This window comes from Dasypus novemcinctus, chromosome 24 (assembly GCF_030445035.2).
Source record: "Dasypus novemcinctus isolate mDasNov1 chromosome 24, mDasNov1.1.hap2, whole genome shotgun sequence".
Taxonomy (NCBI): domain Eukaryota; kingdom Metazoa; phylum Chordata; class Mammalia; order Cingulata; family Dasypodidae; genus Dasypus; species Dasypus novemcinctus.
The window spans coordinates 47,506,627-47,532,779 of NC_080696.1; the positions used below are offsets into that span (position 1 = coordinate 47,506,627).

Below are 26,153 nucleotides of genomic sequence, written 5' to 3' on the forward strand. Positions count from 1 at the left end.
GTGTGTGTGTGTGGGGGGGGGGGAAGGTGTGTGGCGGGATTCTGAACCCCTCCACAAAGCTTGTGGCTCTAGGCCATCTCTGTGGCCCTCCAGTACCCTGTGGCTAAAGAGGGGAAGGAAGTGGGGCTCTTTCTTCTCCCAGAAGTTTCAGTCCTGGAGCCTTTGGGGGAAGTGGGGTTCACCCACCTGGCGCTCCATTACTGATGAGGTAAGTCCTTGCCTCACTTTCCCCATATGTAAAACCAGAGTTTAAGTGCAACTGTTTCTCGGGGACCCTTCGCAGTGACTAGGAATCAGAGTTGAGCACCCTAAGATCAGCCTCTGGCGCTGGGCAGCGACCCCCACCCCCGGCCCCCAGGTCAGGCGGCGTCCATCTCCGCAAGTGTTCCTGCTCCCTCCCCTCCCTCGCCGCGTGGGGTCTCAGCCAAATATTTAGCGAGGGGAGTGTCCCACTTCTGGGGAGGGATGTCGTACGGGCTTCTCTCTCCGCTCACCACTGGTGGAGAAAGGCGGGACGGGAAAGGGCCTCCTGGACAGGCGCGCATCCTTCGAGGACGCCCCCCCCCCGGGGCGGCAGGCCCCGGGAATGACTCCGCCGAGGCCCAGCCGGGAGAAGGGACCCCGCCGCCCGCGCCCGGGCCCCGGGCCCTCGGCGGCGCCGGAGGCCGGAACAATAGCGCGCGCTGGCGGGGCGGGGGCGGGGCGCCGAGCCCGGCCCCGCCCCCGGCCCGCCCCCCGCGCTCGCACACCCGCTCGCACACTGGCTCCCACCCGCCGCGCGCCCAGGCACTGCCCGCGGGAGCCGCCGCCGCCGCCGCGCCCGCCATGGACGTCCGCCTGTACCCCTCGGCGCCCGCGGTGGGCGCGCGGCCCGGGGCCGAGCCGGCCGGCCTGGCTCACCTGGACTACTACCACTGCGGCAAGGTAGGCCGGGCCCCGCGGCGGGGCGGGCGCGGCGGGGCGGGCGGGGCCTGGCCGCGCCTTCGGACCCCGGGCGGGGAGCCGAGCGGCCCCCGCCGGAGCGCGAGCCGGGAGCCACCCGCGCGGCCCAGACGCGGGCCCCCCCGGAGAACACGCGGGGAGGCGCCGGCCGTGCCAACGCGCGGGGACACGCACACCTCAGCCCCGTCGACGGGCGCATGCCATTCACGCCGACACCCTCGCCGCGGTTACACTCACACCCTGAGTTCCGGTCAAGGCAGAAGTCACCCCGACAGTCTCCTACACGGTGCCACAGTGACAGGCTCACTCACCCACGTCCCCCTGGCAGCCTCACATTCGAACACACGCGTAGACAGTCCTGCTCCTACTGTCTCACCGTCCCGCGCAAGTCACCCTGACAGTCATTTGTACACAGTGACACAGTTCCTCGCCCACAGACGCTGTCACACCTCCACATACAAGTCACCCATTCACTCGCACTACGATGGCGCACACACCGCGACCTGCCCCCATTTGCTGTCACACCCAAGCACAACTGGGGGCAGTCACACAAAGAAGTCGCTCCAACAGTCACACGCCGCCCCCCCCCCACCGACTGTGAGTCGCCGACGCACAAATGGCCCTGACGGCCACACAGTCACACGCGGTCACACCCAGGGACAGCCGCGGCGGCGCCCCCCGTCCCCCGCGGTCACCCACATCGCGCGTCGGGGTTTTAACTTCTTGGCGGCGCCGCCGCGCACTAACTGGGCCATTTACTAATCGGCCGTCACTGCCCCGCGCGGCCTCGGATTCCGAGGTGGCCACGGCCACTTGGAGGCCTGTCCTTTCCCGGGAACGGTGAGCGGAGCGTCCCTGCCGGCTGGAGCTGCAGTGAGGGGTGACCCCCCCCACCCATTTTTTCCGGGATCGCCGCCCTCACCCCCACCCCCGCCCCCAGCCGGGTCCCCGCTCGCTGCGCCCCGCGCTGCCTCGCGCTATGGAAGCTCGCGTGCCTCGAACCCGGGACGAGAGGCATCCGGCCCCGCGCCCCACGCTGTGCCCAGCGCGGATGGTTGGGTGGAGCCGTGCCCCCGTTTCCTCTCCCCTCGCCGGGGAGAGAACTTTGAAACTTAGTTAGGAAACCAGACGTCCGTGCGTCCGCGGGTCTGTGCGTTGGTCCTGGACCCGCCAGAGCCGAGCGGGTTTTCGTCACCCGGAGCCCGGATTGAACCGCGCGTGAGTTGCCCCGCCGCCCCGGCGCAGACGCGAGGGCTCCGCGTCGCTGCGTGGTGAGTACGGGTCCGGTGGCTGGACCAGCGACCCTCCCCGGGTCTCTCCCCCACCCGCCAGCTTCCAGCGGAGTCCCTGGGGGGAGCGGCTTCTGGGGTCTCTGGGCAGAAGTCCCCCCCCCCCCCCCGCAGCTCGTCCCGCAGTTCGCCGAGGCCACGAGGGCTTGGGGCGGCTTGGGAGGGGTGAGGTCTGCGAGGGCAGTCTCGCGGAGCGCGGGGGTGATTATCTTTTGTCCGTGGCCGGCAAAATTAGAAGCTCGAGGAGGGGATGCTGTCCCCCGAGAAGGCCGGTTCTCGGGCTGCTCCAAGTCTGATGGAGGGAAAATTGATTAAAAGTAGCAAGTGGAGGATTCAGGGAGCAGGGGGCGGCCGGGTGTCAGCGCAGCGGGTCCGCCTCTGCCCTTGGCTTTGTTATTTTCTTAAAATATGAAGTTGGCAAGGTTCCAGTCCCTAGTTTGGGGGCATGGTGGGAATTTGTGCTTCCAGCTCTAGGTGAGGGGTGGGGGCTCGGCCTGCAGCGCTCTCTTGGGGTGGTGTTTTTGTCAACACTGCCAGAGTAGGGCCGTCGCAAATCAGGGCTTTGCAGAGGCAGGAGCCGGCGGTTGAGGCCCTTGCTTTACCCCGATGCTCCGTAAACGTCTGACTCAGCACCAAGAAGCAGCATGAAAGGCGGACCGGGCCGGAACCACTCAGGAAGTGAGAAACCTTCTGTCTGTGCCTTTAGGACCCCCAGCCACGAGCTGTGTGTGTGTGTGTGGGGGGGGGGGGGGGTCCATCCTGGCCACCTGGATAAGTGAAAGGAAGGCCTGACCTTGCACTTGGTTGTGAGACCTGCTTCCCAATCCTTCAGGCTTGTGGCCGGGTGAGGAGTGGTAAAAGGCTTTTTGGTAGCAGACGCCCAGTGGGCTAGGGCCATTAAGGGTGGGAATGCTGCTGTGAGCAGGAGCTCCTCTTCTCTAGCTCCTGGTGGGGGTTGGGGTGGGCAGGGAGGGTGATGCCCAGACTCTACCCTTGTAACTGGTTACTAGCAGAGATGGAGGGGAAACTGAGGCCCAAGGTGCAGCAGTGACCACACATGGAGCCTGGAGCCTGGACTGCACAACCAGGACACAGCCCCACACTAGAGTCCAAACAGGAGGCTTGTCCCCACAGGGACTCAGGCCCGAGAAACACAAGGGCAAGCATTTGCCCAAAGGATGCTGGACAACCATGGGGCAGTTGACCTGGAAGAGCCCTTGGCGACCGTCCCCGTGGCGACCATCCCCTTGGCGACTGTCCCCTTAGTGATCCTCTACTCAGAGATTCCCAGCCTCTTTAAACGAAAGTCATGGGCAGTGGTTGTTCTTTTGGTATCTTTGCTTGAGTAAATGCACCATGGGAAAAAGCTGCTAAGGTTTCATTTTTGCTTTGACATAGACTTGTCTTTTATTAATCACAGTAATATTTGCATGTATTTGAAAAATGATTTACGAGATATAAGGCAGGCACGTTATTTAACGTAAGAACAGTGCTTGGTGAGCATAGGGGCTTGTGGCCTGTGGCCCCCAGTGTCTCCAGCCCCCATGGTGGGAAGCATTGAGCCCCTCCATCTTCCTTGCTTCACGAAAGTGGAAACTGTAATGGAGTATATATCCACAGGGTACATAGCCAGTGAGGAGCACAGCGGGGGCCTGGACCCAGGTTTCTTGATTCCCAATCTGACATTCTTCTGGCCTCCCCACAGTCTCTGTTATGGCTTGGGGCTTGAGAGACTGTGACATCCATCCTAGGCTAACTTTGAATTCCTTTCATCCAGATTTTAGCAAGGTACGTCATCAGGCTGGGAGCACTGCTCAATTCACTCTTGCAATTCTAGTGTAACTAGCAGACTAGTGTAACCTAGCCATTAGAATTGGGCTAACTTGGGTTCAAATTCCCATTTATGGCTTTGTGAGGGCAAATGAATTTTAGCTAATTTGTAAAAAATTGAGGTATACTTTACATACCATAAAAAACAGATTTTAAGTGTACAGTTCCATTAGTTTTAACAAGTGTAAACACCATCCCAATCCAGGTATAAACCATATCCAGAAAGTTCCCTCATGCCCCTTCCCAGGTAACACTCCTGTCCTCCCTCCCCCTCACCCCCTGCAAGAGGAAATTACTTACCTCTTTCTATTGCAGATGCTTTAAGTTCTGTTAAGTATATTAATTATATTTATGTTCTAGAACATCATATGCAGCACATATATTTTCATGCCTGGCTTCTTTTGTTCAACATAGTGTTTTTGACATTCATTCGTGTTGTGTGTATCTGTAGTTTGTTCCTTTTTTATTGCTAAGCTTGTTCCTTTGAGAGAATATAGCACAATTGGTTATCCATTCACCTGTTGATGGATATTTCAGTTTATTTCCAGGTTGGGGCTTTTATAAATAAAGATTCTGTAAACATTTTTATACAAATCTTTTGATGGGTATGACAAATTAATATCTCTGAGACTCAGCGTCCTCTTGTGTAGACTGAGGACAGCATTGCTTACCTCTGAGGTTTGGGAGTGTTAAGTGAGGTGATGTAGGACAGGACAGTTCTTGGAACTTACCAACTTCTAATTAGATAACAATGAGATCAATCATCTGGGACCTATTCCTGTAAGAGGTTTAGCATCTCTGTGTTCCAAGCATCCTTCATCCCTGGTCAAAGCATCCTTCAAGGCCATTCTGGGTGCTACCTTCTCCATGTAGTGCTCCATGGCCAGCAACCTCCTCTCTTTTCCTAGGCTACCCCCAAAACCAATTCTGCATGTATATGCCATCTGTCATTCAATCAACAAATATTTATGGAGCACTTCTCTGTGCCAGGCTTGGTGTGAGGCAACCAATGCTACAGCAGTGAACAAAAGAGACTCAAATTGAGGGAGGTCATAAATGTATGGGTGAAATACATAGTATTATGATTGATGGTAATACAACTATGGAGAAAAATGAAGTGGGAAAGAGAGTTGTGTATGTGGTGGGGAGACCAGATGTTGTTCGTAGTTTTAATAGAGAGGTAGGGAAAGATTTTGTGGTGTAGACTGGTGCTTCTCAAATCTTAGTGCACATTAAGAATCATCTGGAAAGCTTTTCCAACAGATTTCTGGGTCCAGCCCCAGAGATTCTGATTCAGTAGTCTGGGGTGGGGCCCTGGGAATTTGCTCCCAGGTGATGCTGCTGATCTGGGGACCACACTGAGAGTAGCAGCAGTTTGGTTGTTTGTGTACTGGCTTTTGTGATCTTGCAGCACGCAGAAACCATGCCCAGCACCTGGCTCTGTGCCTGACTCATAATTGCCCAGTGAATGTGTGTTGGTGGGTGAGTGCTTCAACTTTCCACCCACACAGACCTGGGCAGTGTCCTGTGCCAGGCTGGGAATCCAGACAAAGCTTGGTGAATGAGTGATTAGAGACTCCTCTTGACCGATATCCACAAAGCTGGGAGAACTGATCCTGCCGTACCCAGACTTGAGGTATGTGAGCCCACTCAGCATCCCCGATTGGGGAGGGGGGCGGATCCTGCAGCTTCTTTCTGCAGGTACACAGGTGGCTATGGGTGCATCTGTGGAAGGAGCCCTGTGAGCTGAGATGGCTGGTCCCCGAGAACTCTGGAAGGATGCCTTCCTGTCTGCTTACTTTCTGTTGAAACAAATCCCTCCTTCCCCATCCTGCCCCAGAAAGTCTTTGTTTTGAGCTCCCAGGACCATGCTTTTGTATGTCCCACATGTTGGGAACATCAGCCTCATCCTGGCACTGCTGACCCCAGTTTGCTGGGTGACCTTGAGCATGGCCCTCTCTGGGCCCTTGTTCCCCTCTGCACAAAGGGAAAACAAACCAGTCACCTTCAGCCTTGTAGGACGGGAAAATATAATGAACATCCTTTAAAACTGTAGAGTGTGGTGCACTCGGGAGGGAGAGGGTGTAGCTTTCTGAGTTGGGCCCACATATGCTTCAGAGCAGGAACCACTGTGTGTGTCTCTATTTTTGTATTCCTAAGGCCAGCCTGACACTTAGTAGGTGCACAACAACTATTTGCTGAGTGATTACATGGATGAATTTGGGGCTGGCCCGTTGTCTCCTTTGGCTTGAGGAATGCACCATCTCTTTGGCTCTTGTAGTCTAAAGACATTGCATGAACACATTGAATCCAGGGCAGCGGCGACGAGTCTTTTGGCTGACCTGACATTTCTAGAAGAGTTTCTCTGAGCAGGCCCAGAGAACAGAGCCAAGCTTGTAGAGCATCCAGGAAGCAGGGAAGAGCAGCCCTGCGCCTCGCCCTTTTCCCAAGAACCCCCCTGCAGCACGGCCACGGACCCTGTGAGTCCAGGGGATGGTAAGTTTGCTGGCCAGATTCCCACCAGGATTTGAAGGCAGCCTGGGTTCTGGAACCCAGCAGGCCTGGGCTTGAATGCTGCCTTCACCATCCTCGGGGCAGGCTACTCCTGAGTCTTCCTCCTCTGCACAGTGGCACATGCACGCCTCCCTGTTTCCCCCGAGGGCTGGAGATCAGGCATGCACAGCACTTGGCACTAGCAGGAAATGCGGCTTTCATTTCCGTTCACAAAGTGCAGCACATCTGAAAGTTCAAATGGGAGAGGAACTGCTGGAGGAAGGACTGATGGCCTGACCCATTCGGTGCTTGGGAGGGGAGGGACCTGACTTGCCTAACATTGGGCATTTCCGTGCCTGGCCTCTGGATCTCATTTTCCTGGGCCTCTGGTTTGAAGAGGTCTCTTGTTGGACTGTTTGGGATTATGAATTGGGAGGGAGCTGCACATTTCCTGGGTGCCTTTCTTTTTCCTTCCTGAGTCTGTGTGAGAGAACGTGCATTTTGGAGGCAGAGGACACTGGCTCAGATCCCAGCTACACATGGCTTACCAGCTCCAGGTCTTAGTCTTCCCCTCTGTACAAGGAGACAGTAATGCCTTCCTCAAACTGGGTCTGTGAAGCTCAGGTAAAAGTAACAGACATGGGAGTGCCCTATAATCTAGGACAGTGTCTCTCACCCTTGGCACTAGTAACATTTTGGACTGGATAATTCTTTGTCCTGGGGAGTGTCCCCAACAATGGAAGATGTCTCTGAACATTGCCAAGTGTCCTTGGGGGGCAAAATCGCCCCTGGCTGTGAACCCCTGATCTAGAAGTTGCGGTGCAGGTAAATGAGAAGATGATGGTGAGGGGGGACAGAGCTTCAGGGCTCGTGCTTTCTGTCCAGCCTTTGATTCAGTCCCGTGTCTCCCTGTTGGTAAATCCCTTGTCCACGTGGTTGACACTCATCTAATTTACATGGGCCAGAACCTGTGTGGTGATTTTTCAGTGTAGTTGTGGAGCAGCAGTAAAAACAGAAGGTAAGTAATCATTAACTTAATGGGTTGTGGTAAATTGTGATTTTGTATCTTAGTGAAAAGATGTGTAACATGATAACACATTTTGATCAGTTACCCTGATGTTTCAACTTGCCACTGTACAATTACGATTTTTGGTGCCTGCTGTAATGAGCAACAAGATTGTGGTTTTTCAATATTGAATCACCTGTTTACAGCTGCGTTTCTCAGATTTTCTACTGGTTTTTGTTGAATACCTGCTGTGTGCTAGGTGCACAGGGATTCAGCCCTGTCCTGAAGGCTCGGAGACTCAAAGGAAATCTTTTATTTACTGCATAAAAGGCTGTGTAGATCCGTAATATCTGGGCTCAAAATGCAGATTAATAATTAAATATGTAATTTTCTGGGGGAAGTGACAATGCCAGAGTTGCGAGAAGGTTTCACAGGGGAGAGTCTTACAGGAAATGCCAGGTGGGCTAGATGGGGGTGCGTAGGAGGCAGAAGGGGTGGCTTTTGCAAAGGGGGTTCGGAGGACGGTTGGGGGATACCATCAGCCTGAGTGGGGTGGGGAGGCCTGCCTGCCTGGGAGTTGGGCCACAGGCAGAGATCATCATAAAGGGTGTTGCATCCTGACCTGATGGGTTTTAAGTAAAGCAGTGAATTGGAGCCAGCTAGCAGTAATGGGGAAGTGTGAGAAGTTTTCACTTAGTTGGATTCAGACCATTCTCACTGTCTCTTGGTCTTCTGCGGATGGGAAAGTTTAGTGATCATGTTTGATTTTGCGACTAGCCAGGATGCTCTGCTTCTCACACTGTAGTGTGCAACACATCTCCTGGAGGGCAGATTAATGCAAAATTGCTGGGCTCCCCTTCCAGAGTTTCTGATTCAGTAGGTCTGTGTGTGTGTGTGTGAAAATTTGCATTTCTAACAATAGCTGCTGCTTCTGGTTTGAAGCCCCTTGGAGAACCATTGCAGTACAGCAAGGGAGGATTTTCCAGCCTTGCCCTGGGGCAAGCGGAATCTCACCCTAGCCTGGGGCTTATAGCCCTGGGTCAGATATGATCTGATGTTCCTGAGACCCCCCTGTAGGTCCTGGGGGGAGTCTGCTTCACCTTGGGGAGAGCCCTACACTGAGTTCCTAGAACAGACTCTGAGATGGAGAGCTGTGTACAGAAGGTTTTTTTTTGGAGGGGAGCTGTCGGGAGATGCACCTGTAAGGGAGGGAGAAAAGCATGAGTGGGCTGAGGGAAAAGCTGGCCCCTATTTGATGAAAGCCACCGGGTGCTCTGGAGCTGAGGTGGTTCTTCCTGGTTGTCCCAAATTGAGGCAAGGGGCTGCCCATGCCCTTGTAATCCAGAATCACCCAGTCATTGGCTGCAGGCCTTCTCTTGGGTGACCTAGCTCCCTGTGGCAGGGAGCCAGTTCCCAATAGGGCAGAGCTATGAGCTCAGCAGTGGATTCTCCCAGCAGTTGAGGGAGCACCACGTTATCCATTTCAGGGAGGTGCATCTGGGGGAGAAACTCACCTTTCTCTCCGTTCCAGGAAATTGAAGGCCGGTGTGTTGATGATTTTAGCAACTTTGAGCTACTTGCTTGAGATTCTTTTCCATCTCATCAAAGGTTGTGAGAGAGGTGCCCTCTGTGGGAAAGGCAAGACAGCTGCTTCTTGGGTCCAAGTGAAGAAAATGGTAATTAATGGGACTTATTTTTGTGGAACTCAAGGAGATTCTCTTACAAATTCCCGATTTCTTGCCCTGAGAGCTCACCCATTTTCCCGTGTGGTAGGTGAGAAGGACTCCAGATTGGTTTCTGAGGAGCTGCGGGGCCATGCCTAAGAGACTCAGTCACCTCTGGGCAGGGGACTGTGACTTCTTTTCTGGGCTGGAGGCCTGCCAGGCTCTTCAGCTAGAGGCAGTTTGCCCACTCCCTGCCTCAGTGGTGGTCACTTGTTCACGGCTTTGCTGTTCACTGTTCTCTTCACCTTCTCTGAGTTTCCAAGAAATCCAGAGGCAAGTGAGGGTCACAAGATGGGAAATTTAGGCAAGTCTTTTCCTCATTAGCGAACTCCTGCTCATCTTATTTTTCTTTCATTTCCCTACTTTCTCTTGAATCTCTCAATTTTTTAAAAATTGATTTTGTTCTTTATAAAACATACAGAAATACTTTAGAATGTAAAGGAAAGAAGTAGAGTCCTTCTCACTCTCCCTTACCCCCAGTCCACACTCTATCCACTGAAGAGGGTTTTGGTGGATGTACTTCCAGTCATACCCTTTCTTCAGCTCAACCTTCTAATAAGTTTATTTTATTTCTGTAATAATTTCCTGAAATTCTTTTTTTTTTTTTAAAGATTTATTTATTTATTTAATTCCCCCCCCTCCCCCCCCCCCCCCCCCCCCGGTTGTCTGTTCTTGGTGTCTGTTTGCTGCGTCTTGTTTCTTTGTCCGCTTCTGTTGTCGTCAGCGGCACGGGAAGTGTGGGCGGCGCCATTCCTCGGCAGGCTGCTCTTTCTTTTCACGCTGGGCAGCTCTCCTCACGGGCGCACTCCTTGCGCGTGGGGCTCTCCCACGCGGGGGACACCCTTGCGTGGCACAGCACTCCTTGCGCGCATCAGCGCTGCGCATGGCCAGCTCCACACGGGTCAAGGAGGCCCGGGGTTTGAACCGCGGACCTCCCATATGGTAGACGGACGCCCTAACCACTGGGCCAAAGTCCGTTTCCCATTTCCTGAAATTCTGTATTGTTTCTTAATTGATCTTATATTAGCCTATTCTTTCTCAAGGGTATGGCAATATTTTGGGTATTTTTGTTGATGATAATTACTTTTTTAAAGAAGTTATCTTTTTTTTTCCTCCACTAACTCTGTTTGCTTGATGGTTAGTTCTTCTGTTCACTCTTAGGCCTCTCTGTTATACTGATATTTTCTGCAAATGCCTGGTGTTTCTTGGTTGACATTTTTTTTTCTTTATTAGAGAAGTTGTGGGTTTACAGAACAATCATGCATGAAATAAAGAATTCCCATAGATGACCCCACCACCAACACCTTGCCTTGGTGTGGAACGTTTGCTACAATTGATGGTAGCACTTTTTTATAATTATACTATTAATTAAAACGTGGCTTAACCTAGGGTTTATTTTTGTATAATGTAGTTCCATGGATTTTTAAAAAAATTTTATTCTGTTACCATGTATACACTCTATCAGTTTGCCTTTTAATCATATTCAGATATATATTTCAATGCAGTTAATTGTGTTCACAATGATGTGCTACCATCACCACCATTCATTACTAACACGTTTCCATTATTCCAAATAGGAACCCCGTGCATTTTAAGCCTTGACTTCTCATTCCTTATCTGTACCCCATTCCCTGGTAACCTATATTCTAGATTCTGATTCCTTGAGTTTGCTTATTCTAATTGTTTGAAATCAGTGAGATCGTGCAATGTTTGTCCCTTTGTGTCAAGCTTATTTCACTCAACATGTCTTCAGGTTTCATCCATGTTGTAGCTTGTATCAGGACTTCATTCCTATTTAGATCTGAATAATATTCCATTGTGGTGTGTATGTATGTATGTGTGTATATATATATACACACACATAACACGTTTTATCCATTAATCGTTTTTTTTTTTAAGATTTATTTTATTTATTTCTCTTCTCCTTCCCCCTCTCCCCTGTTGGCGGCTCTCTTTTGTCCATTAGCTGTGTGTTCTTCTGTGTCCGCTTGCCTTCTTGGCAGCACCAGGAATCTGTGTCTCTTTTTGTTGTGTCATCTTGCTGTGTCAACTTTCCATGTGTGCAGCACCACTCCTGGGCAGGATACACTTTTTTCGCACGGGGCGGCTCTCCTGTGGGATGCACTCCTTGTGTGTGGGACTTCCCTACACAGGGGACACCCCTGTATGGCATGGCACTCCTTGCACGTGGCAGCACTGCACGTGGGCCAACTTGCCACACAAGTCAGGAGGCTCTGGGTTCAAACCCTGGACCTCCTATATGGTAGGTGGATGCTCTATCAGTTGAACCATATCCGCTTCCCTCCATTAATCGGTTTATAGACACTTGGGTTGCTTCCATCCTTTGGCAATTGTGCATAATGCTGCTGTGAACATCCATGTGAAAGTATATGTTTGAGCCCCTGCTTTTGATTCTTTTGGGTATATACCTAGTACTGGATTGCTGGGTGTATTAGTCAGCCAAGGAGTGCTGATGCAAAATACCAGAAATCAGTTGGTTTTTATAAAGTATATTTATTTGGGGTAGGAGCTTGCAGATACCAGGCCCTAAAGCATAAGTTACTTCCCTTACCAAAGTCTATTTCCACATGTTGGCGCAAGATGGCTGCTGATGTCTGTGAGGGTTCAGACTTCCTGGGTTCCTTCCTTCCTCAGGCTTCTTTTTCCTGGGCTCAGGGTTTCTCTCTTCCTGGGGCTTGCGTCTGTTTCCTCTGTGAGCTTACTTCCCAGGACTCCAGCTTAAGGCTTCAGCATCAAACTCCAACATCAAAACTCCAACATCAAAAACCCAACATTAAGTACCCTCAACTCTGTCCTTTGCCATGCCTTTTATCTGTGAGTCCCCACCCACCAAAGGGTGGGGATTGAACGCCTTATTGGCACAAGAGCTTTACATAATTACTTAATCAAGTAAACCTATGAATCCAATGTATCTAATATGCCCAGAGGAAAAGATCAGTTTAAAAACATAATCCAATATTTCTTTTTGGAATTCATCAGTAATATCAAACTGCTTCACTGGGTCATATGGTAATTCTATACTTAGCTTTCTGAGGGACGGCCAAACTGTCTTCCATAGTGGCTGCACCATTTTACATTGCCACCAGAAATGAACGAGTGTTCCTATTTCTCCACATCCTTGCCAACACTTATTATTATTATTTTTAATAGCAACCATTCTAATGTGTATGAAATGGTATTTCATTGTGGTTTTGATTTGCATTTCCCTGATGGCTGATGATGTTGAGCATTTTTCACGTGCTTTCTGGTCATTTGTGTATCTTCTTTGGAAAGATGTCTGTTCAAATTTTTGCCCATTTTTAAATTGGGTGGTTTGTCTTTTTGTTGTTAAATTGAAGGATTTCTTTATATATACTGGATATTAAATCTTTATCAGATATGTGGTTTCCAAATATTTTCTCCCATTGTATAGCTTGTGTTTTTACTTTCACGATGCAGTCCTTTGAGGCACAAAAGTTTTTATTTAGATGAGGTCCCATTTATGTATTTTTTGTTGTTGTTGTTGCCTGTCCTTGAGAATAAACTCTAAGAAACCTTTGCCTAACACAAGGTCCTGAAGATGTTTCTCTATGTTTTCTTCTAGGAGTTTGAAAGTTTTGGCTCTTATATTTAGGTGTTTGATCCATTTTGAGTTGATTTTTGTGTGTGAGGTAGGGGTCCTCCTTCTCACCCTTTTTTTGGCAAATGGAGGACCATTTGTTAATGTGACTATTCTTTCAGCATTGAGTGGTCTTTGCCACCTTGTCAAAAATCAGTTGGCCATAAATGTGAAGGTCATTTGACATTTATATTTGTAAATGAGAGCTGAGAACAGTTTGTTCCATAGTTGTGAGTTTTTCAGCACCTGTGAGAGCCATGATTCTGTGGGCAGGCAATGTGGATGTTGCTTTTAAGTGCCCTGGGTGTGGTATGTGGGTGAAGGCTTGTAGCTAGGGAGCTTCTATTAGGGTTGGGATAAACCCCCCTCAGTGTGGGACATCTCTGCCCACGATGTAGGCCAGCAGTTACCCCTGGGCATTGGTGCACTGTTTTCTTCCTGCCTTGTACCCCTGGAGCACATCCCTGACACAGGTCTCTTACTTTAGAGAGTTCTTCTCCCTGGCTTTGGCCTTGGGGTCTAACCAACAGTTGGCCTCTCTGAGGGCTTTGGACAGACAGATAAAGTGGTTTCAGGGAGTCAGGCTACTTACTCTGGCCAGGACTCCCAATCCCTGCTGCTTCTCTCTGTGGGTTTTCTGGGGTTCCATTAGGAAAATAACTTTTCCAGAGGCCCTGTGTTGATGTGCTACTTTCTTGGTGCTGATAGGTTTCATCATCAGTTTGTCTCTTTGACTTTGTACCTTCCAGCCATCTTCCAGTGTTTCTGATCCTCATTCCTTTCTTGTTTTCTAGGATTCTTATGAATTTATTCCACTTTTTCATAGATGTATATGAATTATGACTATGTATATATATGTGTGTATGTTTATGTCTACATATAATAGTATTACTTTTTTTTTTTTCATTCCAGGGGGGTTTAGAAGAGAGGTTAAAAACACACACACACACACACACACAAAACCAGTGTGTGCTCTCTCAATCATCTTGAACAAAATGTCATCTCTCTCTCATTTTTTTATTTTTGAATCTTGTGGTATTTATGGAGAAAAATCAGGTCAAAATAAGCGTAACTAACTTACTGAACGTTTACCAAACCTTCGGCTCATTCACTCACATCATCTCATTGAGTGTTCATCAAAACTATCCTTGGCAGGCACATGTGTCCTTCTTGTGTAGGTTGGAAAACTGAGACCCAAAGATGAAGTCACTAAAGGCCGCGGGGCAGCTGCCAGCAGAGCCGGGATTTGGCCTGGCTTCTCCCAGCTCCTCTCTTGCAGCCTCCTCGGTGGTGGAACTCCCTCCGCCTACCACTGAGGCATTAGCTCTTCTCCAGGGCAGGGGTTCCCAGCTGGGCCTCTTGCCCCGGTTTTGAACTTCAAACATCATTTGTTAAAATAGAATGCCTTCATATTATGACTAATTAAAGCGTGCTTATCTCGAAGTTGCGTCTAATTTGCAGGGATGATTCAGAAACTTGTTGGAAATGAATCGACTCTGGAGAGTATAACCCAGGGTCAAACTCACGCATAAATTTTTATTGTTCCATTGTGCTGTGTTTTGACTTGAACTGAACTTTATAATTGGGAGGATTGACCTGGGGTTGTTTGTTGCTCAGTTGTTCTGCAAATATTTACTGATCACCTATTGTAGGGTACCTACATTATTTAACGTACCTCCACTCCACCCCTTGTATGTTCTCTGTTCTCCCACGTGGGATGTAAGTTAAGTTGTATACAAAGTCAGTTGGTGGGTTCAAATGTGTTTTTGAGTTGGATGGAAGGGCCTGGGCTCATAATCTGACTCGGACACATCCTGTGTGACTTGGGACCTTTCACTTAGCCTCTCTGAGCACTTGCATCTCAGGTTTGCGGTGAAGCACAGTCCAGGTCACCTGGGCCTCCATAGGACAGTGCTGGTAGGGTCCATCCCAGATTTTCATCTCTTATAAGTTATAGAGCCTAGGAAGTCTTTCAGTTCAGAATAGGTTTGGATGAACTCTCTTCTCTCTGGTATCCGTCCTGTCTTTCTCACTGCGGTTCCCACAGGGAGCCTTTAGGGTTCGATTAAACATGTAGACTTGCGAGACTCATACGGGCGGCACCGGGCACCAGTCTGCCCACAAGGCCTGCGGCGGGGACCCCAGCCCGCAGCCCTGCGGCTCCACGTGCTGATTCCCGGTGGTGGGTGCAGTCGCCCGCGGCGGTTCCCTTGGCCTGCTCCTGCCCAGGCTGGAGCTCAGGTACAGGGGAAGGAGACCCACCCAGCTGAGGAGGCTTCTTCCCCCTGGCACTGGCCTGTAACAATTCCACAGCTTAACCTCTAGGGTCCCTAAGGGAGGGGACAGTAACCGAGTGGTGCCCTCAGGGAAACCCAGGGCAGGACTTCCTTATCAGATATTGATGATTTATTTATAGTTGCTCCCAGCCCAGATGCAGTTCACCAGTCAGGGGTCATTTTTACTATAAACTGTCGCCAGGTTCCGGAGTTGACATCCTCCCTTCACAGGGTCTCCAGGGGAATGTGCTAAGCAATCAGCGAAGGTGAAATTCTTGCACCAGGGTTTGGAGAGACTTTAGCCACACCCATCGTCCCACATTTCCGAGGAGCGGTGCTTCCTCCCTCTTTTGTGCAGGGGAGAATGAAGTCCTCCCTGTGTTTTATAATATTTCCCACACTTGAGCACATTTTCTGATCGGATCTATAGGAGATACACGAGCCCTGTGGCCCAGAGCTATGCTTCGGGGTCATACAGGCCTGGGATCAAATCCTGGCTTTGCCACTCACCAAGGGTTCCTTCCTTCCTTCCTTCCTTCCTTCCTTCCTTCCTTCCTTCCTTCCTTCCTTCCTTCCTTCCTTCCTTCCTTCCTTCCTTCCTTCCTTCCTTCCTTCCTTCCTTCCTTCCTCCCTCCCTCCCTCCCTCCCTCCCTCCCTCCCTCCCTCCCTCCCTCCCTCCCTTTCTCCCTCCCTTTCTCCCTTCCTCCCCTTCCTTCCTCCATCCATCCAAAGTACATTCGTAGGAGCCAACTTGAAGAGGTGATTAGGACGTAGCCCTTCCCTGACGAGCCACAGTCTTACTAGGACAGGCAAACAGACAATTCCAAATGTCCTTGGTTAACATAAAGTAGAAGCAGCACAAGGGACTGTGGGACCAGGGAAGGAGACACACAGACCAGGCTGTGGATGGTCAGGGAAGACTTCTCAGAGGAGGTGACACCTGCTCTGTGCTTACAGGTGCGTAGGAGTTGGCCAGGTGAAGCAGGTCAGGAAAAGCATTCCCGATGGAAGGAACAGCATGTGCAAAGGCATAGGAGGGAATGAGTGTGTCAAGAGATGAGGCCAGAGAGGGAAACGGGCATTTGGAAAGCTGCTTAATATCGCTGGGCCTCGGTTTCTTCCTCTACAAAACAGGATTAGCAATGCTTCCTTGCGTATGAAATCAAGTGAGGTAATAACATCTGCTTAAGCCCTGGGAATAGTTACCTTTAATTGCCTTTCTGAATCTACCATCAAATGCCTAAAAGCCAGGCTTTGAGTTTAAATGAGACAAGGAGAAAAAAATACCGTGGGGCCTGGCCACCCACCTGAGCAGTGCGCGCGTTCCCCCCAGTTGGTCTCTGGTCGGTTGTCTTCACCTCGCTTCTCGATGGAGCACTGAATGTTTCCACGTTGTCCTGGGTTATGTCTTACAGTACCAGCGAAGCACATAATTGTGTTTTCCTAAAGGCTCCACATCACCCGTAAGCCACGACACTGTTAAGGCGTTCTCGGGACAGTTTTCCCTCTGCCGACAGCCATGTTCTGTCTGACGCTCTGTCAGCACGTCCCGTCATTGGCTGCTCTGTCTTGCCTTTCTGAAAGGTAGCTGCCTCTGCACATCTAGCTGAAGACCGTTAGCTTTCCCTGGACGTTGGAGATATTTGACTATTGCAGTGATCAAGAGGCACACAGAGGGTAAGCCAAAGAGCCATCATGGCCGTTACAGAACTCTTTCCAATATGTAAGTCTATCTCGTTATTTCTCTGTTCAAAACTGTACAACAGTTCCCGTTTATAGTTTGGTGAGCTCTTAGCCTCAACTGTGTCCTCTCGGGCCTCTGCTTAGAAGCTTCCAGTGACCTCTCTTGGTGTTTGAATAACATCAGACTCCTTCCTTGGCCCCAAGTCCTCCTGGGATCTGACCCCTGCCTGCCCGTCCAGCCTCATGCCCGCTGCTCTGGACCAGGCATGAGCAGGCCTTGAGCCAGGGACGGGCAGGTGAGCAAAGCCCACCACCCCTCCTGGGCTCCGCTCCAGCCCCCCTGGCCTCCCCGCAGTTTCCCAGGGCGCCGTGCTCTTTCTTGCCTGCAGGGCTTTGCACGTGCTCTTCCCTGCCTGGATGCTTCTCCCTTCCTTCTTCATGGCCGGCTCCTGCTCATCCTTCAGGTCTCGCCTTTTTCCTCGCCTTCCCAGAGATGTTGGCCCCCAGTCTAAGCACTTATCCACGCGCCCCTCTGATTATTTTCCGTCACAGCCTCTGGCATATATATTTTTTCATGGCTTGATATGTTTGTGAGTTAACTTGCTTGTTCCCTCTTCAGGACAGTAAGCTTGTTTCACGGGGACCTTGTTTGTTTTGCTGAATCCGTAGCACCTAGTATGTAGCACCTGTGTGGTATGTAGGTGCTCAGTAAAAAGCTGCTGAAAGAATAAATGAATGACTGGGGCACGTATTCTACAGAGATGGCCACCATAATACATGTCTGGCTGTGCTACCAAGGATAACTGGCTTAGGCTCTCTGGGCCTCACTTGTCTTGTTTGCATCTGGTTGCTGGGAGAATTAGATTTATGCAAGTGTGAGCTGCAGTGTCTGGGGCCTGTAGGCATCAATGTAAATTCCAGTTGTAGCAACATTTCACCCTCATCTCCAGTTGAGCCTGAGGAAAAGAAGTTGAAATGTGACTCATCAGTCCTCATTCTTACAGTTTTTAATCAGAGCTTGACTCTCTGGGACAAGGGGGGGCAGACCTCCACCCCTGTTTTGTCCAGTCCCCACCTCCCTGTGGGCGGTGACCTTGCCTGGTTGAGGAGGGAGGCATCCCTCCCAGCTGCTTGGGCTGGGGTATCTGGGGCACAGTCAGCCTGGCCTTGGGAGATAATGCAATCTCACCCCAGCCCGTGGGAACATTGCTGTTGGGCAAGCCTGACTTTCTGGGGAGGGCGCTGGAAGCCAGTGACTTCTCTTCTGAAGCTATCTCCCCTCTCTCTTCATTAAACTGAAAATTACGAGGACTGTGCTAACTGCTGCAGAGTTCAAGAAATGGGGGAAAATCACCTGCTTCCTATCCCACCCTGCAGATTCAGGAAAAGTACCTGTTTGGTCTCTTTCCTTTCTTAGTATTCAATGCAGCAAACTGCCCCCACCAGTCCTCCAGAAGCTCCTTACCTGTCTTTTTCTTTTCTCTTCTAGCAGTGGACGATTGACCTATGCAGGTTTTTTTAAAAGATTTATTTATTTCTCTCCCCTTCCCCCTGCCCCAGTTGTCTGTTCTCTGTGTCTGTTTGCTGGGTGTACTTCTTTGTCTGCTTCTGTTGTTGTCAGTGGCACGGGAATCTGTATTTCTTTTCATTGCATCATCTTGCTGTGTCAGCTCGCCGTGTGTGCGGCGCCATTCCTGGGCAGGCTGCACTTTCTTTCGCGCTGGGTGGCTCTCCTTACGGGTGCACTCCTTGCGCGTGGGGCTCCCCTACGCAGGGGACACCCCTGTGTGGGGCGGCACTCCTTGTGCGCATCAGCACTGCGTGTGGGCCAGCTCCACTCGGGTCAAGGAGGCCCGGGGTTTGAACCGCGGACCTCCCATGTGGTAGACGGACGCCCTAACCACTGGGCCAAGTCTGCTTCCCATGCAGTTTTTTTATTGCTTCTGTCCTTCTGGGGTAGTCCCTGCTGTTTGGTCTTGGATGTATCTACTAGAGCCTGGAAGAGAACAACTCTAACTGCTGTGCCGCTGGTTCTGGCATGCCCCACCTACCTGGGAAACTCCCATATGTCTTTTAAGTTTCAGCTCAAATGCCACTTCCTCCCAGAGGCCTTTACTGCTGCCCTCAGTGACACTGTCCTTGCCCCAGCCCAGCACCTGTAGCACCATGGGCTCCTGAGAGCTGGCCTGCTCTTGGTCTCCGAGAGACAAAGGTCTTGAAGGCCATGCTTGGGAGCTTGGGCTTTGTCTCTAGGGCAGTGGGGAGTTGGGGAAGTGTTTTGCATGTTACAAGAAATCTTTGTGGCTATTTCGTGGGAAAAACATTGGACAGGGGCAAGAGTAGATGCAGGAGAACAGTTGGGAGGTCATTAGGATGATTCAGGAGAAAATGAATGGTCACTTGGGTCTGGTCTATCCAACATGGTAGCCACTAGCCACATGTGGCTATTTAAATAGCAAATCAAATTCAGTTCCTCATTCACACTAGCCATATTTCGGGTAGTCAAGAGCCGCATATGGGTAGCCTCTATTGGACAGTGCAGATAGAGAATATCTTCATGGTTGCAGAAAGTTCTATTGGACAACTCTGGTTCAGACTGTGATGGGGGTAGAAATGGAGAGAAGTGGATGGGTATGGGGGCAATTAGAAGGTTGGGTGTCAGAGATTTAGGGATAGGTTGGATGTAGGGTGTGATAGAGAGAGCGCATCAAGGATAAAACCCAGGTTGTTGGCTATGGCCAAAGTAGGAATCCTGGGACCAAAAGAGTGAGCACTTTTATGGTTCTCGTCTCATTGCTATGCTATTTTCCAAAAGGGTCATCCGCGTTCACCAACAGCATGTGAAGGTGCCCCTCTTAGCACACTTCCGGCATGACTTCTTATCTTTTGAAAAGCCTTCACTTGTGTATATGCCTCTTGCCAAATCTGCCCTCATTTAGGGCCCATCATGTGGACCATGAGATCTTTGTGATCAGGGAATTATATGTATATTAATGCAGATTTCAATCAAAAGAGTTATGTTTGCCATTGTGGTACGGTCTGATGCTGTTTAAATGTCTTTGGTAATATCTTCAATCAGACAGCAAATAGAAAACAGGAGAGTTAGTAATAAAAAATGAATTAGGGCGATTAACAAAAGGTGAAGCGCTTCCCTCCTCAGGCGACAGGCAGAGTTGACGGAGCTTTGCAGGGTGCCTCCTGTCCAAACACACGGCTCCCTGCAGGCTCCGGGGGCTGGCCCTGGGGTCTGCTTGGCACATAGGACTTTGTTATTGCATTTAGTTTTGCAAAGGTCATGGACATCCCCTTGGAGGGGCTCTGAGGGGCTCCCACCAGGATGAGGGGCACACACCTTGGTGGGGCTGGAGTGGGGCCTTTGTGGGGGGGTTGCTGTGCACCCCAGTTCTGACCTGGGGCTTTTTCCTCCAAAGTGGAGGCATCAGTGGGCCTGCGCCCCCTTGCCCCGGGCCCTGGAGAATCTCATCCACCCGTCTTTCTGACACCTTCCCTAGGGGTGCTCTTGGGGACCTTTCCCTAGCTGTCTGGCTGTGGGGGAGGAGTCCTTTCAAGAAGGAAATAGAGGCAAAGGCTTTACTCCTCTAATGCAAATGCTAGGACTCCTTCCCGTGGCACCCGAAAAGAAACAGAGTTCTTGTGACCCAGGAAGGAGTGTGGGATTGGAACTCCAACCAGAAGGACACGAGGCGTCCGTTTCATTAATATTGGGATTCACACTCAGCCTGTGCCAATGGACCCTATAGCTCACAGCTGGTGGGCGGCTGGCTAGTATCTGCATTAGCTGGCCCATGTCTACAGTCGGTGGGCAGGGTTGGGGGACATCACGTTAGTTATAGGATAGCCTCCATAGAGGGCAGGTTTGGGTAAGCCCCACATTAGTCGGCTGATCCCCACAGCTGGCTGGTAACCACCTACCTTAGCCAGTATTTCTCACACTTCATTGTGCTTGTGAATCACCCAGGGGTCTTGTTAAAATGCAGGTTCTGATTTAAAATGCAAGTTCTGAATCGGTAAATTTGGGGTGGGACCAGAGATTTTGCATTTTCAGCTAGTTCCAGGTGAATTGGAGCTGCTGGGCAGCAGACCACAGTTTGAGCATCAAGGTCCTTGTGTTAGGCTGAGATCCCTGGAAGCAGAGCCTGAGAGAGGACTCTTGTGAGAGAGATTTAGTGAGGGACTCTTCTTAGACAGCTGGGAATGAGGGAAGCAGCCCAGGGCAGAGAAGGAGCTGAGCAAGGGGCGGTACAGCCCGACCCCCCCCCCACCCCGGGAGCTCTGGAGCCTGAGGAGCATGGGGGAGTTGCCCCCATCCTGAGGCCAGGGCGGGGTAGCACTTGTCTCCCCATGTCGGCCATTCATCAGTCTTGGGCTTTCTGGGGGAGGAAGGGACGGAGCCGGAACACCTCTGCTTTGGTCCTGTCAGCCAAGGACAATTCTCTAGATAAGGGGAAGCTGTGAGCATCAGCACTCCTAGCCACTGGGGGGATGGGAGCACCAGCCCGAACAGGGGGACCTGGGTGCCACCTCAGCAGCATCCACTACAGCCTTAAGAATTGACGGTCAGCATCTTTGCCTGAGAATAGCCTTGAGGAGTGTAGACTAGGAGGCAGGACTCCTGGGTTCTAGTTTAGACCCTGTTGTGTGGCCTTGGCTTAGCCACTTCTCTCTGGGCACAGTTTGTGCTGAAACTTCCCAGAGGTTTTAGTTGGGGTTGATCCTTGTCCTCAGGGTGGGATGGAGCCCAGGGGCCCTGGTGGAGGTCAACAAGGGAGAAGGCGGTCCTTTCTTCAGGAAGAGAGGAAGAGAGCAAGCGCATACACACACACACACACCACTGAGACCTGTAGTGTCCAGGGAGGGCTTCCTGGAAGAAGGGGGCATTTAGTCAGGACACCCATGAAGGGTGGGATGGGGACATATAGGAGTGGTGGAAGGGAGCAGGCATTTCCTTAGCACCTGATACGTGCCTGGCACTGGCATGAGTATTCCATCGACATCATCTTATTTAATCTTCACAACAGCCCTGGAAGTAGAAGCCATCCCCGATGTGCAGGAAAGGAGCTGAGGCTGGAGGAGGGAAGTGACTGGATTTGAATCCCAAGCCCTTTGCCAGAAGCACCCGTTCTCTTCCATGGTGAACCGTGCCATGGAGGAAGGGGTTGTGGTAGGGGGTGGGCATGGCAGCTCGGGAACTGTGGCAGATCCCTCTGGTTAGGGTGGTGGCACCTTGGGGAGCTGCAGCAGACCTGTCTGGATGGGGTGTAGCCTAGTGCAGAAGAGGAGGCAAAAGCTGGGGGTTGTGAAGGGCATCGAGTGCCAGGCTCTAGAGTTTGCTTCCTGCAGTGGGGAGCCATGGGGGGCTTTGGAGCAGGTGTGGTGTGTGCAGGAGGACTAGTCCAGCATTGCGCCTCTCTGTTCTGGGGGTCCCCTTCCCACACTGTCTACTGGATCCAAGCTTCTTAACCCCAGGGCTAGGGAGTCCACCCCGGACCTCCCTGTAGGTCACTTCCTGGGCATTTGGGGCACTTGGGAGATAGGATATGCTTTTGCTGTAGCCACTTTGTGGGACTGGCCAGGCTTTGATTCTGACAGTGGCCTTGGAACTGAGCAGCTCTCCCTGAGATCTTGGCATCTTGCCACCATGTGAGCCCACCTACCTGCCTCCTTCCTGTGTTCCCAGCCCCACGCTGGGTGCTGATGCCTTGGAAGGGAGTAGAAGAAGGACCACAGAGAATTATCACAGGTGGTGACACGTGGCCTTGGGGTGTGTCAAGACTTTCGGGGTGAGGATTCAGTCTTGAATCATCTTCAGTCCTCTTCACTCTTTGCCACCTCCCATGGCCTGAGTTTTCTCTATCAGTCAAAGCTGGCAAAGTCCAGCCCTCCTTCCCTCATCCTCTGTGTAAACCTCTTCCTCTCAGGGTGTTATGTCAGCTACAGTGACAACTTGCCACCTGGCACAAGGTGCTGATATCAAACACAGGAACTGTAACTCCAAGCCTGTGATCAGGGGTACCAGCAGAGTGGGGGTGGGGAGGGAGGAGGAGCTACTGTTTATTGAATACCCACTATGTGCCAGGTGCTGTGCTAGGTATTTTATTTAACTCTCACAACAGCTCTACAAGTTATGTGTTAGAATCACCATGTTATGATGTGACATGTGAAGTTCAGAGGGGTTGAGAAACTTGCCCAAGGCCAACAGCCTGTAAGGGCAGAGAGAGACCATGAGCTTGAGTCTGCCTGGCTCTGAAATCATGATCTTTATGTACACCACATGCCTGTGCATGTGCGGAGGGTCTTTAGCTTCCTTTTGGAGGTCCTTTCACATCTATTCCCTTTTAGACCCAAACCATCCCACCTGGAAAGGCTTGGCCTAAGGCTGTGTTACTCCCCTTGCAGAGGCAGACAGACTCAGGCACTGAGGCAAGTGTTGACTTTGTCCAGGCACAAGCCGAGAGGCATTGGCCAGCAGGGCTCAAACCCAGGGCCTGATCCTCTGTCCCAGCTGATTTTCACCTCCCAAGAGGCTTTTTGTTGTTTTCAACTTGATGTTGTAAAGACCAGACTTGTGCCTTTGGCTGTGAGCATTTCATGGCAAGCACTACTCTGTTTGCTCCTGTATTGGTTAGCTATTGCTGTGTAACAAGCCACCCCAACATAAATGGTTTTATTTGGCTCACAATTCTGTGTGTTGGCGGGTGGCTTTTTGGCTCAGGCTGGCTGCTCTCTACAGGACTTTTTCCTGCATCTGTGGTCAGCTGGCTGACAGGCTGCTGGCTGGTCTAGGATGCCCTCACTCTCAGTTGGCAGGCTGTTGGCTGAGGGGCAGCTGATTGCTGGCTCAGTTCTCTCCCATCGCCTCTCATCCTCCAGCAGGCTAGCTCGGGCTTCTTCACCTGGTACTCTGAGGGTTCCATGCACAACCCAAAAGAGCAAGCGCCGGTGCGCAAGTGCTTTGCAAACCTCTGCCTGCATCATATTTGCTGCTGTCCTGTTGGCTGAATAAAGTCACAGGGCCAAACCCAGATCCAAGGCACGAGCAGCCAAACTCCGTGATGAGAGGAGCAGCAGCCTCATGTTGCAGAGGCATGCAGGCAGGAACGGGAGTCTTTGGGGTCCGCTGGGTAACCAGCCACAGCTGCCCTCGCTCTTTCAGGCAGCACACATTTATTGAGCCCCTGCTGTGTGCCAGCTGCTGTGGCAGGGATTATGAGGTAAACAAGACAGGCCCAGGCCTTGTACTTTCATGGCCTCTAGCTAATAAATAATCACATAATTAGACCCATAATCTCAACATGACAAATGTGATGAAGGATTGCTGTGCAGTGCCATGAGACTGGGTGGGAGGGCGGGCCAGGAGGGGCTTCCCTGCCTCTTGAGCTGAGTCCTGTAGGGAGGCCTGGAGGTCCACGGTGGAGGGCACAGGGGGGCCATTTCACACAGACAGCTCATGTGTCCCTGTGGAAGGAGGGACTGGCACACTCAGTGCCGGGCGCTGTGCCGTTTCCTTTTAGGTGTCAGTCCCTTGGGCTGGGAAAGGAACTTTTGGTTGGTCTCCTGTCCCCTGAGCAACCCCTGTGCGATGCAGTCTTGGGAGGTAGTCGGGGGTCAGACCCCTGCAGACGCAGCTGGGAGAAGGGAGACGCTCGTGCTCACGGGGAGGGGGGGAGTGGGCCAGGGAGTCCTCGGAGAAGAGGAGGGAGTTGAGCTTTGGGAAGGGCACTGTCGGCCGAGGGTTCCTCTTGAGGAAGGGCAAGGAGGCAGCTGGGCAGGGGTCAGATGTGTGGGATTTGGGGAGGCCTGACCCGTGAGGTAAGGGGGGAAGGCGGGCTGGGCACTAGGTGAAGGGCGTTGGTCAGTGATCCTCGAGGCTTTACTGTCCTCAGAACCTTCCCAGGTTAACCCAAGGTGAATCGGGGGTGTGGTTTTGGAAAAGGCTGGGAGTCCCTGGGAGCCAGCACAGAGTTGGATAAATGGGACACACCAGACAGATCCAAGTTTGAGTCCCTGCCTCTTGCTCATCTCCCCATGAAACTCTGGGCGAGGGGCTGCCCTACCCCAAGCTGTAGTCTTCTCATTCGAAAATGGGTGCTTGCCTGTGTGCAGCCGAGGGCAGCGCAGCACCCAGAGTGAAGCAGCCACCCCTCCTCACCAGGCCCTGGATGGCAAGAAAGCTTCTTCCCCAGAATGAGCAGAAACCATGGCAACCCAAGATGCATCACGTGGGCTGCCAGCCCATCCCACTGCTCGTGGCCAGGAGAAGGACCTGTCACAGACACAGGCACTTTTTCTCTGCCTGGGATAAGATTGAAAAGTTCTAGAAAATTCAGTCTTGGCTCTGGGTTTCTAGTCAATCTGAAATTTTATTATTTCATTTTATTTTTTGGTCTTGTCCCAGAAGACATGCCTTGAATGGGCTAAGTTAGAGCAAACCTCCCCACCCTTCCTCTCTCCTTCCTCATCTCCTGATCCATGCCCTGGAAAGAGTTGCCAGGATGCTGACGGGGATGAATGACCAAATGGTGGCAAATTTGCTGTGGGAGGGAGAGGCGCTGGCTGGTGGGCTCTCTCAGTCCTCACAGCTGTCTAGTGAGGTGGCAGTGGGGTACCCCACTGTATGGAAAGGTTCAACTCCTCATCCCAGGTTCCAGCTAGCAAGTGGCAGAGCCGGGATTCAAACCTGGATCTGAAAGCTCCTTGACTCATTTCCATATCACCTTTGGCCGATTCAGGGCTCAGCAGCCAGTGTGGCATAGAAGAGCACGCTTGTCAGCTCCTGGTGAGGGACCACCACCCTGTGATGCCTGCCCCCAGCACAGAGGGTTGCAGGGTGGTGTGGCACAGCTGAGGTGGCCTTGGGGACCGAGAAGGTTGTCCAGCCCTTGTGTTCTTGCACGGCAGCCTCCTGGCACAACTCTGGCAGGGGCAGACGCAAGCCCTCATGGAAGCATGGCTTTTCCTTAGCTGGTTGTTGGGGGTGGGACTTCTTGGAGACCTCAGGGTCTGCAGCCACCTAGACTTGACATTCATAGCCCAGGCTTGGTCCAAGGCCTCATGTCTTGACCTCAGTGTCTTTTTCTGTAAAATAAAATAACCGATGCCTGAGTCAAGAGTGCTGTGTAGTGGTTATGACAGTGGAAGTTGGGGCCCAGGCATGAGTTTGAATCCCTCTCTGACACTTACTGGCTTTGCACCCTTGGCGCAGCTAGAGAGTTACTTATCCCCTCTGTGCCTCAGTTTCCTCCACTGTAAAATGGGGACAATAATTGCATT

General features: G+C 51.5%; 1 protein-coding gene across 1 annotated transcript in view; it reads left to right on the forward strand.

Annotated features, from left to right (window-relative positions):
• Positions 1-793: 793 nt before the first annotated feature.
• Positions 794-26,153, forward strand: part of TOX2 (TOX high mobility group box family member 2) — a 146,359-nt gene continuing 120,999 nt past the window's right edge. Inside the window, exon 1 of the mRNA XM_058287125.1 lies at positions 794-924. Within this exon, the coding sequence (XP_058143108.1) occupies positions 826-924 (99 nt within the window). The 5' untranslated portion in view covers positions 794-825. The remainder of the gene's footprint in view (positions 925-26,153) is intronic.